This window comes from Mytilus californianus, unplaced genomic scaffold (assembly GCF_021869535.1).
Source record: "Mytilus californianus isolate M0D057914Y unplaced genomic scaffold, xbMytCali1.0.p SCAF_3, whole genome shotgun sequence".
NCBI lineage: Eukaryota > Metazoa > Mollusca > Bivalvia > Mytilida > Mytilidae > Mytilus > Mytilus californianus.
In genome coordinates this window covers 80,349,972-80,364,477 of record NW_026262679.1, presented here as the reverse complement: position 1 = coordinate 80,364,477, position 14,506 = coordinate 80,349,972, and the positions used below count along the sequence as shown (strand labels likewise).

The 14,506-nt window shown below is 33.5% G+C and overlaps 1 protein-coding gene across 1 annotated transcript; it reads left to right on the top strand.

Annotated features, from left to right (window-relative positions):
- Positions 1 to 3,050: 3,050 nt before the first annotated feature.
- On the top strand, positions 3,051 to 8,320 carry LOC127733656 (uncharacterized). Its single transcript, XM_052242972.1, has 2 exons — positions 3,051 to 3,705; positions 6,004 to 8,320. Exons 1-2 carry the CDS (start codon positions 3,051 to 3,053, stop codon positions 7,065 to 7,067), a joined length of 1,719 nt encoding a protein of 572 aa, XP_052098932.1. The 3' UTR covers positions 7,068 to 8,320.
- Positions 8,321 to 14,506: the final 6,186 nt, after the last annotated feature.

Sequence of the window (14,506 nt, the reverse complement as noted above, 5' to 3'; positions counted from 1 at the left end):
TTTTTCGATGGGTATAAACCCTATATGAAGTTTATACACCAATGAGATAGATTTATTCGATGGACATAAACTCTATATAACGTTCATACACCAATAAGACAGAGTTATTCGATGGGTATAAACCCTAAACAATGTTCATACACCAATGAGACAGATTTATTAGATGGGTATAAATCCTATATAACGTTCATACACCAATGAGACAGAGTTATTCGATGGGTATTAACCCTATATTACATTCATACACCAATGAGACAGAGTTATTCGATGGGTATAAACCCTATGTGACGCTCATACACCAAAGAGACAAAGTTTTTAGATAGGTATAAACCCTATCCATCTTTTATACACCAATGAGACAGAGTTATTCGATGGGTATAAACCCTAAATAACGTTCAAACAACAATGAAACAGAGTTATTCGATGGGTATAAACCCTATATAACGTTCAAACAACAAGGAGACAGAGTTGTCCGATGGGTATAAACCAAATTTATGGTTCATACATAAATGAGACAAAGTTTTTCGATGGGTATAAATCCTATATGAAGTTTATATACCAATGAGACTGTGTTATTCGATGGGTATAAACCATATTTATCGTTCATAAATAAATGAGACAAATTTTATCGATAGGTATAAACCCTATATGAAGTTTATACACCAATGAAACAGAGTTATTCGATGGGTATAAACCCTATATAACGTTCAAACAACAATGAGACAGAGTTTTTCGATGGGTATAAACCATATTTATCGTTCATACATAAATGAGACAAAGTTTTTCGATGGGTATTAACCCTATACATCTTTTATTCACCAATGAGACAGAGCTATTCGATGGGTATAAACCCTATATAACGTTCAAACAACAATGAGACAGAGTTATTCGATGGGTATAAACCCTATATAACGTTCTAACAACAATGAGACAGAGTTATTCGATTGGTATAAACCATATTTATCGTTCATACATAAATGAGACAGAGTTTTTCGATGGGTATAAACCCTATATGAAGTTTATACACCAATGAGACAGAGTTATTCAGTGGGTAGAAACCCTATTCAACGTTCATACACCAATAAGACAGATTTATTCTATGGGTAACAACCCTATATAACGTTCAAACAACAATGAGACAGAGTTATTCGATGGGTATAAACCCTATATAACGTTCATACACCAGTAGGACAGAGTTATTCGATGGGTATAAACCCTAAACAATGTTGATACACCAATGAGACAGAGTTATTCGATGGGTATAAACCCTATATAACGTTCAGAAAACAATGACACAGAGTTATTCGATTAGTATAAACCATATTTATCGTTCAAACATAAATGAGACAATGTTTCTCGATGGGTATAAACCCTATATGAAGTTTATACACCAATGAGACAGTGTTATTCGATGGGTATAAATCATATTTATCGTTCATAAATAAATGAGACAAATTTTATCGATAGGTATAAACCCTATATGAAGTTTATACACCAATGAGACAGAGTTATTCGATGGGTATAAACCCTATATAACGTTTATACACCAATAAGACAGAGTTATTCGATGGGTATAAACCCTAAACAATGTTCATACACCAATGAGACAGAGTTATTCGATGGGTATAAACCCTATAAAACGTTCAAACAACAATGAGACAGAGTTATTCGATTAGTATAAACCATATTTATCGTTCAAACATAAATGAGACAAAGTTTTTCGATGGGTATAAACCCTATATGAAGTTTATACACCAATGAGACAGATTTATTCGATGGGAATAAACTCTATATAACGTTCATACACCAATAAGACAGAGTTATTCGATGGGTATAAACCCTAAACAATGTTCATACACCAATGAGACAGATTTATTCGATGGGTATAAATCCTATATAACGTTCATACACCAATGAGACAGAGTTATTCGATGGGTATTAACCCTATATGACGTTCATACACCAATGAGACAGAGTTATTCGAAGGGTATAAACCCTATGTGACGTTCATACACCAAAGAGACAAAGTTTTTAGATAGGTTTAAACCGTATACATCGTTTATACACCAATGAGACAGTGTTATTCGATGGGTATAAACCCTATATAACGTTCAAACAACAATGAAACAGAGTTATTCGATGGGTATAAACCCTATATAACTTTCAAACAACAACGAGACAGAGTTATTCGATGGGTATAAACCATATTTATCGTTCGTACATAAATGAGACAAAGTTTTTCGATTGGTATAAACCCTATACATCGTTTATACACCAATGAGACAGAGTTATTCGATGGGTAGAAACCCTATATAACGTTCAAACAACAATGAGACAGAGTTATTCGATGGGTATAAACCATATTTATCGTTCATACATAAATGAGACAAAGTTTTTCGATGGGTATAAACCCTATACATCGTTTATACACCAATGAGACAGAGTTATTCGATGGGTATAAACCCTAAATAGGTACTTATATGTTATATAAGTAATGTTTATACATAGTTTGATTTTCATTACACTCAGTGGTCATTATTTTAGGATTTTCCCAGGATGTGTGTTTTCTTTACTGTTGAGATGAAACAGATTTATTATCATATCTCAATCAGTTAGATGTGAAGTTTATCACATGTTCTTAGCAGGAGGTTTAATTACATCAGTTCCAATACAAATATACATGTCTTGTTAATTAGTGACCACTTGTGGCATTTGGCTTCCTTTGTCCTTTGTTCTTTATACATTAACCTGGGTGCAGTTTTAACTCCTCCCACATAGGAGTATCCCATTAAGAAGTTGTGTATTAAAAACCTGTGTATGCTGCCTTGAGTATCCATTTATTTAAATGCAGATTAAGCAGTTATTAGACTAATCTTGGCTCTAATAGTGTTTTAGCTAAAAACTTGAACTTTCAGTGTTTGGATTACTATACTAAAGCTATATTACAGTTTTTAAACAATTTAATATAATTCAGACTAATTTAACTGGAGAATTTAAACATTATTGGAATAACTGACAACAAAATGTCTGGCAGAGGAAAAGGTGTGCGAATGAAGACTAGGAGGTCTCCGTATGAGACCCAATGGGATTCTAATAACCCATCTAACTGGACTATAAGCAAACTGAAAGAAGAACTTAACAAAAAGGGAATAAGAACACCTACTGGAATGTCAAAACAAGTGTTAAAACAACTTTACATAGAGAATAGTATTGAAGGAGTAACACCTATAGAGACACAACAGACAGAGAACGTTAGTGATGAGATTAACACAGATTCCTCACCAGAGAACACTGTTCCGATTAACTTGGCAGAATCAGTGCATCAACACAGAAGCAGTGTATCGAATGGCAAAAATGAGAATGGTGGAACAGACAGGAACAAGACTGCAGAATCACAAAACATAGCTCAGTGTTTTGCAGGGCTTCAAGAGACCTTCAAACAGTTAATTTACAGAGACAATACTCATGACACGAGTAGAGATCGCGAATTCAACCTTCAACAGTGGTATAACCATGCAGGGATTGGAAATAGGAGTGAAACCTACACTTCTAACAGGGGAAATAACAACAGTTTACAAGGAAATACAGAGAATGCATCTTTCATCTCAGGAACACAAATTGGAAATTTTTCATGTGGAGTGCGTTCTGATGAATACTCTAATGTGGACATAATATCTCCATCTATTCAGAAGCAAATCATTGACGGTAAGGATGTTAATTTGGCATCTCTTCTAATCCCAAATTATGAAAGTCCCCAAGTTCACTATGTTGCAGCTAATGGGTTAGAATTAAATATCTTTGGGAAGCCAGATCCCCGTCTAAATAGGAAACTCACAATTCAAGAATTCATTAAGGCATTTGGCAAGTTTAAAAGGGTTATGTCATCAGCTTATCCTGATCGTAGAGCAGATCTGGATGCTTATGAAGATGAGATTATAGATATTAGTAATTTTTATGGTGATAGATTTTATGATTACCACAAATTGTTTTCTGCAAAATCAGCAGCTCTTTTAAGGGAGAGAAGGATTAAGGTGGACTGGAGCAAAAGAGATAGGGATCTTCTTTCATTAATAGTTGCTGGTGGGAATGTAAATGTTTGCAAAATTTGTAATTTGGTTGATCACACTACAGCTTTCTGTCCTATGCAAACCTCCATGGGGTATCAAGACTACCCAGATAAAGTATCAAGGCAGGTAGACAATACTGATAAGTTAGGTAGAAAGAAGGTTTATCATTCTGGGAGGGAGGTGTGCAATAATTTTAATACCAGTAGGGGTTGTACCAGGAGTTTTTGTCATTTTTCACATATCTGTAGTAGATGTAAAGTCGCTGGTCATACCCTATTAGCTTGTCAAAAAGTTTTTCCCTCTCAAGGTAGGACTGAAGTACAATCTAAGCCACATACAGTTAACTCTTCACCACTAAAGTTTGAGAAAATAACAACAAATAAGCAAGGTCAATGACTACATGATTTTCCACATCTGGCAACTACTCCAACTAATGTTATTAAACTTGCAAAAGAATTAGTATCTCATCCTGACAAAAAATTTGTTAACTATTTATGCAATGGCTTAGAGAAAGGTTTTGATACTATGGTAGCTACAACAGATTTACCTACAAAAGAATGTAGGAATAGTTTATCTGCTAGGACACAACCAGATGTGGTTTCTGAGTTGATAGAGAAAGAAGTTTTTAAAGGTTTCTTGTATGGGCCTTTTAAGGATCCCCCTTTTCAAAAATATAGGGTAAGCCCAATTGGTATTGCAGAAGGGAAATATTCTGGTAAAAAGCGCTTAATATTGGACTTATCTTCACCACATAATGATGACAACCATCTAAGCATTAATGATCTTATTGACAAACAAGATTGCTCAATGTCTTATGTAAGAATAGATGACGCCATTGATGTTATTTTGAAATTTGGAAGAAATTCCTGGCTTTGCAAGTTCGACATATCCGACGCGTTTAAAAATTGTCCTATTATACCAAGTCAGTGGCCTCTTTTCTGCATAAAATGGGAAAAAATGTATTATTTTTATGTCCGTTTAACTTTTGGATGTCGTTCAAGCCCTTAAATTTTTGACCATTTATCCCAAGCTTTGTGTCATATTGCAGAAAAAAATTACAAAGTTAATAGCATTTTGCATTTATTGGATGATTTTCTAACCATAGATCCACCAGATGCTGATGGTGAGAGGACTATGGCTATAATGATGATGATTTTCAAAAAACTGAACATTCCTATAGCTAAACATAAGACAATAGGTCCTGTAAAATGTTTAGAATATTTGGGTATTATTCTAGATTCTGAAAAAATGGAAGCTCGACTGCCCCTTAATAAAGTCAATCGCATTTGTGAATTCATCAAAAAATTATACTGGAAAAAATCATGTACCAAAAGGGAATTGTTGCAGCTTTTGGGCCACTTAAACTTTGCTTCACGTGTCATTTTACCTGGTAGATCCTTTGTTTCATACCTCATAGGGCTGTCCACTACTGTCAATGATTTGCATCATTATGTTAAATTAGATAAGGAATGCCGTGTTGACCTAGAATTTTGGTTACTTTTTTTGAGCAGCTGGAATGGTGTGAACATGTTTTACAGTAGACAATTTAACTCAAGTTATGATATGGAACTTTTCACTGATGCCTCATCAACGAAAGGATTTGGTGGATATTTCAAAGGAGAATGGTTTTATTCATCATGGCCATCAAACATTGCTTATCCTGACAAAACATTTTCAATGGCTTTTCTTGAATTATACCCTATTGTAGTATCCGCAATACTGTGGGGCTCACAGTGGACAACAAAATGCATTCTTTTCTGGTGTGACAATGAAGCTACAGTAGCTATAGTAAAAAAAGGGCCGTTCAAAGTGTTTACAAATAATGAAATTAATGAGGAAACTTACATGGTGTGCTTGTAAATACAACTTTCATTTTAGTGCGAAACATGTTCCAGGATATCAGAATGACATAAGTGATGCTCTATCTCGTTTTCAGATAGACAGATTCCGCAAACTAGCTCCCAGTGCAGCACAACATCCAATGAAGTGCCCAAGCAGCTCAGATGTAATATGGTCTTAAATAAAGCAGTGAATGAACTTTGGAACAGTGCTATTGCTAATACTACAAGAACTGTTTATGATACTGGGTTTAGAAAGTTTGAGACTTTTATGTTATTGAATGGTTTTCAATTTACTAGTTTACCTCCTATTTCTGAGGATATTTTAATTTATTTCATAGCCCACTGCTTTAAAATTCTGAGTTTACAATACTCTACCATTAAACTATATTTATGTGGAATTAGGTATAAGTATGTACAGGGTAATCATAATGATCCCTTGCAATCTGCTAATAATACACCTTTAATTAGGCTTGATTATGTTTTAAATTCTGTAAAAAGACTGCAAAAAACAAAAAATCACATAAGATTACCAATAACTTTCGAAATTTTGGAGAAAATTGTAAATTGTTTGAGAAAAGGTTTTTGTTCCAAGTTTACTGATTTGATGTTAAGAACTGCATGCATTGTCGCATTTTATGGATTTTTGAGATGTGGAGAGTTTACAGTGTCAAAGGCCTCACAATTTGATCCAGATATAAATTTATGTATTGAAGATGTTGTTTTTCACACAGACTTAGTAGTTTTGAAATTAAAACAATCAAAAACTGATCCTTTTAGAAAAGGCATAAATATACAGCTACATAAATTAGGTCAGCTTATCTGCCCTTACACAATTTTGTTAGAATATATACAAATAAGGAAGGAATTTTCTCCTATCAATCAAACTGATCCACTTTTCATAACCATTGATAAAAAACCTCTGGAGAGACAATATTTCCTCACCTGTATTAAAAAAGTACTGGATATATGTGGCTTCAACTCAAGTCATTATAATGGTCATAGTTTTAGAATTGGGGCAGCCACTAGTGCTGGTAAGGCAAAAATAGAAGATCACTTGATAAAAACATTAGGGCGCTGGTCTTCAGATAGTTACATCAGATACATTAGAGTCACGCCAGCATCTATTAAAACAGCTCAAAGTAGGTTAGGTAGAATTTAAAGGAATGCTCATCTTCAAATGTTTCATATATATATGTATGCATGTTTTCACAAAGTTTCTGTATGATATTGTTTTTGTTTGACAATTGATTTTGATAATGTGTTATTATAATGTGATTACTTTTAGTTTTTTTTTTTTTTTTTTTTTTTCTCATGGCTTTATTGAAGGTACCCCGTCCCTTACCTCACAAATCCTTGGGGACACTCAGCTGTTACCATCTGTGTTATGGACATTTATGAAATTTTATCACTGGTTGTTTCAAAAATTTCACTCATCCCCCAAGAATTTCTGGGGATAAACTGTCAAATTTCATACAAATTCATTCCAACACCAATTCAACATCAACACTACTAGGCTTCCTCATAGCCTCCTTATAGGCTTCCTCATAGCCTCCTTATAGGCTTCCTCATTGCCTCATTATAGGCTTCCTCATAGGCATGATAGCCTCTAGGCATGATAGCCTCATAGGCTTCCTGATAGCCTCACGCATTTATTTTGAACCATCGTTCCAATTGGATTGGTGTGATGTCAAGCCAGGGGTCTATACTTTGCTACTTTTCAGTATGCACATAGCTAGGCTCTTGGTTTAGGCATGGAGCAAAAAATTAAATTTTTTAGCTGAGTAGATTCCCCAAGGGCCAAATTAGTGATGTATATATATAAAATAAAAGTTTTAATTCAATTATGATTTATGTTTAATTCAAACATGGATACCACTGGCATTGCTACACAATATTTCCCAGGAGTTTATTTACAAGATAGGTTATGACAGGAAAAAATTAGGTTGATAATAATGTTGATGTGAGCACTAAATCCTTAATTTTACATATCATGAGTTCAAATGGTGAGTTCTGAAAGAAATCAGGGGTAATTAAATTATTTAAATTACTATGAACTCATTATGTGTGACTTTGAGGATTTTGTTCACTGACACATTTATTAGCAAAAGTCGAAATATAGGACAGAAAGTTACATCAGGATGGTTTAATTGTCAGGTCAAAGAAATTTGCAAGAAGGTATCAGGTTGGATGTTTACTCAGGTGTTAACACACATTTCCCTATTACATAACAGACTAACACTTACCAAAGAAAAGATACAGTATAAACAACAGACAATTAAAATAAGATTAGTACAACATCACATCAAACATAAATTAATTTACCCTAAAAATATTTACAAAGAATCAGAACACAATGCAAACATGGAACAAATGACAATTAAACATATTCAGGACCTTTTCTGAGAATTTTGTATAAATAGCTTTCAAACAACAACGAGACAGAGTTATTCGATGGGTATAAACCATATTTATCGTTCGTACATAAATGAGACAAAGTTTTTCGATTGGTATAAACCCTATACATCGTTTATACACCAATGAGACAGAGTTATTCGATGGGTATAAACCCTTTATAACATTCAAACAACAATGAGACAGAGTTATTCGATTAGTATAAACCATATTTATCGTTCAAACATAAATGAGACAAAGTTTTTCGATGGGTATAAACCCTATATGAAGTTTTTACACCAATGAGACAGAGTTATTCGATGGGTATAGACTCTATATAACGTTCATACACCAATAAGACAGAGTTATTCGATGGGTATAAACCCTAAACAATGTTCATACACCTATGAGACAGAGTTATTCGATGGGTTAAATCCTATATAAATTCATACACCAATGAGACAGAGTTATTCGATGGGTATAAACCCTATATGACGTTCATACAACAATGAGACAGAGTTATTCGAATTGTATAAACCCTATATGACGTTCATACACCAATGAGACAAATTTTTTAGATAGGTATAAACGTTCATGACGTTCATACAACAATGAGACAGAGTTATTCGAATTGTATAAACCCTATATGACGTTCATACACCAATGAGACAAATTTTTTAGATAGGTATAAACCCTATATAACGTTCATACACCAATAAGACAGAGTTATTCGATGGGTATAAACCCTAAACAATGTTCATACACCAATGAGACAGAGTTCTTCGATGGGTATAAACCCTATATAACGTTCAAACAACAATGAGACAGAGTTAGTCGATGGGTATAAACGATATTTATCGTTCATACATAAATGAGACAAAGTTTTTCGATGGGTATAAATCCTATATAAAGTTTATATACCAATGAGACAGAGTTATTCGATGGGTATAAACCCTATATAACGTTCAAACAACAACGAGACAGAGTTATTCGATGGGTATAAACCATATTTATCGTTCATACATAAATGAGAAAAAGTTTTTCGATGGGTATAAACCCTATATGAAGTTTATTTACCAATGAGACAGTGTAATTCGATGGGTATAAACCATATTTATAGTTCATAAATAAATGAGACAAAGTTTTTCGATGGGTATAAACCCTATATGAAGTTTATACACCAATGAGACAGAGTTATTCGATGGGTATAAACCCTATATAACGTTCATACACCAATAAGACAGAGTTATTCGATGGGTATAAACCCTATATGACGTTCATACACCAATGAGACAGATTTATTCGATGGGTATAAACCCTAAACAATGTTCATACACCAATAAGACAGAGTTATTCGATGGGTATAAACCCTATATGACGTTCATACACCAATGAGACAGAGTTATTCGAAGGGTATAAACCCTATGTGACGTTCATACACCTAAGAGACAAAGTTTTTAGATAGATATAAACCCTATACATCGTTTATACACCAATGAGACAGAGTTATTCGATGGTTATAAACCCTTTATAACATTCAAACAACAATGAGACAGAGTTATTCGATGGGTATAAATCCTATATAACGTTCAAACAACAATGAGACAGAGTTATTCGATGGGTATAAACCATATTAATCGTTCATACATAAATGAGACAAAGTTTTTCGATGGGTATAAACCCTATATGAAGTTTATACACCAATGAGACAGAGTTATTCGATGGGTATAAATCCTATATATAACTTTCATACACCAATGAGACAGACTAATTCGATGGGAATAAACCCTATATGACGTTCATACACCAATGAGACAGAGTTATTCGATGGGTATAAACCCATTATAACGTTCATACACCAATAAGACAGAGTTATTCGATGGGTATAATTCCTAAACAATGTTCATACACCAATGAGACAGAGTTATTCGATGGGTATAAACCCTATATAACATTCAAATAACAATGAGACAGAGTTATTCGATTAGTATAAACCATATTTATCGTTCAAACATAAATGAGACAAAGTTTTTCGATGGGTATAAACCCTATATGAAGTTTATACACCAATTAGACAGAGTTATTCGATGGGTATAAACTCTATATAATGTTCATACACCAATAAGACAGAGTTATTCGATGGGTATAAACCCTAAACAATGTTCATACACCAATGAGACAGAGTTATTCGATGGGTATAAACCCTATATAACGTTCAAACAACAATGAGACAGAGGTATTCGATGGATGTAAACCCTATATGCCGTTCATACACCAATGAGACAGAGTTATTCGATGGGTATAAACCCTATATAACGTTCATACACCAATAAGACAGAGTTATTCGATGGGTATAATTCCTAAACAATGTTCATACACCAATGAGACAGAGTTATTCGATGGGTATAAACACTATATAACATTCAAACAACAATGAGACAGAGTTATTCGATTAGTATAAACCATATTTATCGTTCAAACATAAATGAGACAAAGTTTTTCGATGGGTATAAACCCTATATGAAGTTTATACACCAATTAGACAGAGTTATTCGATGGGTATAAACTCTATATAATGTTCATACACCAATAAAACAGAGTTATTCGATGGGTATAAACCCTAAACAATGTACATACACCAATGAGACAGAGTTATTCGATGGGTATAAATCCTATATAACGTTCATACACCAATGAGACAGAGTTATTCGATGGATATAAACCCTATATGACGTTCATACAACAAAGAGACAGAGTTATTCGAATTGTATAAACCCTTTATGACGTTCATACACCAATGAGACAAAGTTTTTAGATAGGTATAAACCCTATATAACGTTCATACACCAATAAAACAGAATTATTCGATGGGTATAAACCCTAAACAATGTTCATACACCAATGAGATAGAGTTATTCGATGGGTATAATCCCTATATAACGTTCAAACAACAATGAGACAGAGTTATTCGATGGGTATAAACCCTATATAACGTTCATACACCAATAAGACAGAGTTATTCGATGGGTATAATCCTTAAACAATGTTCATACACCAATGAGACAGAGTTATTCGATGGGTATAAACCCTATATAACATTCAAACAACAATGAGACAGAGTTATTTGATTAGTATAAACCATATTTATCGTTCAAACATAAATGAGACAAAGTTTTTCGATGGGTATAAACCCTATATGAAGTTTATACACCAATTAGACAGAGTTATTCGATGGGTATAAACTCTATATAATGTTCATACACCAATAAAACAGAGTTATTCGATGGGTATAAACCCTAAACAATGTTCATACACCAATGAGACAGAGTTATTCGATGGGTATAAATCCTATATAACGTTCATACACCAATGAGACAGAGTTATTCGATGGATATAAATCCTATATGACGTTCATACAACAATGAGACAGAGTTATTCGAATTGTATAAACCCTATATGACGTTCAAACACCAATGAGACAAAGTTTTTAGATAGGTATAAACCCTATATAACGTTCATACACCAATAAGACAGAGTTATTCGATGGGTATAAACCCTAAACAATGTTCATACACCAATGAGACAGAGTTATTCGATGGGTATAATCCCTATATAACGTTCAAACAACAATGAGACAGAGTTAATCGATTATAATAAACCATATTTATCGTTCAAACATAAATCGAGACAAAGTTTTTCGATGGGTTTAAACCCTATCTGAAGTTTATATACCAATGAGACAGAGTTATTCGATGGGTATAAACTCTATATAACGTTCAAACAACAATGAGACAGAGTTATTCGATGGGTATAAACCATATTTATCGTTCATACATAAATGAGACAAAGTTTTTCGATGGGTATAAATCCTATATAACGTTCATACACCAATGAGACAGAGTTATTCGATGGGTATAAACCCTATATAACTTTCATACACCAATAAGACAGAGTTATTCGATGGGTATAAACCCTAAACAATGATCAAACAACAACGAGAGAGTGTTATTCGATTGGTATAAACCATATTTATCGTTCATAAATTAATGAGACAAAGTTTTTCGATGGGTATAAACCCTATAGAAAGTTTATACACCAATGATACAGAGTTATTTGATGGGTATAAACCCTATATAACGTTCATACACCAATAAGACAGAGTTATTCGATGGGTATAAACCCTATATGACGTTCATACACCAATGAGACAGAGTTATTCGATGGGTATAAACCCTATATAACGTTCAAACAACAATGAGATAGAGTTATTCGATTAGTATAAACCATATTTATCGTTCAAACATAAATGAGACAAAGTTTTTCGATGGGTATAAACCATATATGAAGTTTATACATAAATGAGACAGAGTTATTCGATGGGTACAAACTCTATATAACGTTCATACACCAATAAGCCAGAGTTATTCGATGGGTATAAACCCTAAACAATGTTCATACACCAATGAGACAGAGTTATTCGATGGGTATAAACTCTATATAACGTTCATACACCAATAAGACAGAGTTATTCGATGGGTATAAGCCCTAAACAATGTTCATACACGAATGAGATAGAGTTATTCGATGGGTATACATCCTATATAACGTTCATACACCAATGAGACATAGTTATTCGATGGGTATAAACCCTATATGATGTTCATACACCAATGAGACAGAGTTATTCGAAGGGTATACACCCTATGTGACGTTCATACACTAAAGAGAAAAAGTTTTTAGATAGATATAAACCCTATACATCGTTTATACACCAATGAGACAGAGTTATTCGATGGTTATAAACCCTATATAACATTCAAACAACAATGAGACAGAGTTATTCGATGGGTATAAACCCTATGTAACGTTCAAACAACAATGAGACAGAGTTATTCGATGGGTATAAACCATATTTATCGTTCATACATAAATGGGACAAAGTTTTTCGCTGGGTATAAACCCTAGATGAAGTTTATACACCAATGAGACAGTGTTATTCGATGGGTATAAACCATATTTATCGTTCATACATAAATGGGACAAAGTTTTTCGCTGGGTATAAACCCTATATGAAGTTTATACAGCAATGAGACAGAGTTATTCGATGGGTATAAACCCTATATAACGTTCATACACCGATAAGTTAGAGTTATTCGATGGGTATAAACCCTAAACAATGTTCATACACAAATGAGACAGAGTTATTCGATGGGTATAAACCCTATATAACGTTCAAAAAACAATGAGACAGAGTTATTCGATTAGTATAAACCATATTTATCGTTCAAACATAAATAAGACAAAGTTTTTCGATGGGTATAGACCTTATATGAAGTTTATACACCAATGAGACAGTTTTATTCCATGGGTATAAACCATATTTATCGTTCATAAATAAATGAGACAAAGTTTATTGATGGGTATAAACCCTATATGAAGTTTATACACCAATGAGACAGAGTTATTCGCTGGGTATGAACCCTATATAACGTTCATACACCAATAAGACAGAGTTTTTCGATGGGTATAAACCATATTTATCGTTCATACATAAATGAGACAAAGTTTTTCGATGGGTATAAATCCTATATAACGTTCATACACCAATGAGACAGAGTTATTCGATGGGTTTAAACCCTATATAACGTTCATACACCAATGAGACAGAGTTATTCGAAGGGTATAAACCCTATGTGACGTTCATACACCAAAGAGACAAAGTTTTTAGATAGATATAAACCCTATACATCGTTTATACACCAATGAGACAGAGTTATTCGATGGTTATAAACCCTATATAACATTCAAACAACAATGAGACAGAGTTATTCGATGGGTATAAACCCTATATAACGTTCAAACAACAATGAGACAGAGTTATTCGATGGCTATAAACCATATTTATCGTTCAAACATAAATGAGACAAAGTTTTTCGATGGGTATAAACCCTAATGAAGTTTATACACCAATGAGACAAAGTTTTTAGATAGTTATAAACCCTATATAACGTTCATACACCAATGAGACAGAGTTATTCGATGGGTATAAACCCAATATAACGTTCAAACAGCAACGAGACAGAGTTATTCGATGGGTATAAACCATATTTATCGTTCATACATAAATGAGAAAAAGTTTTTCGATGGGTATAAACCCTATATGAAGTTTATACACCAATGAGACAGTGTTATTCGATGGGTATAAAC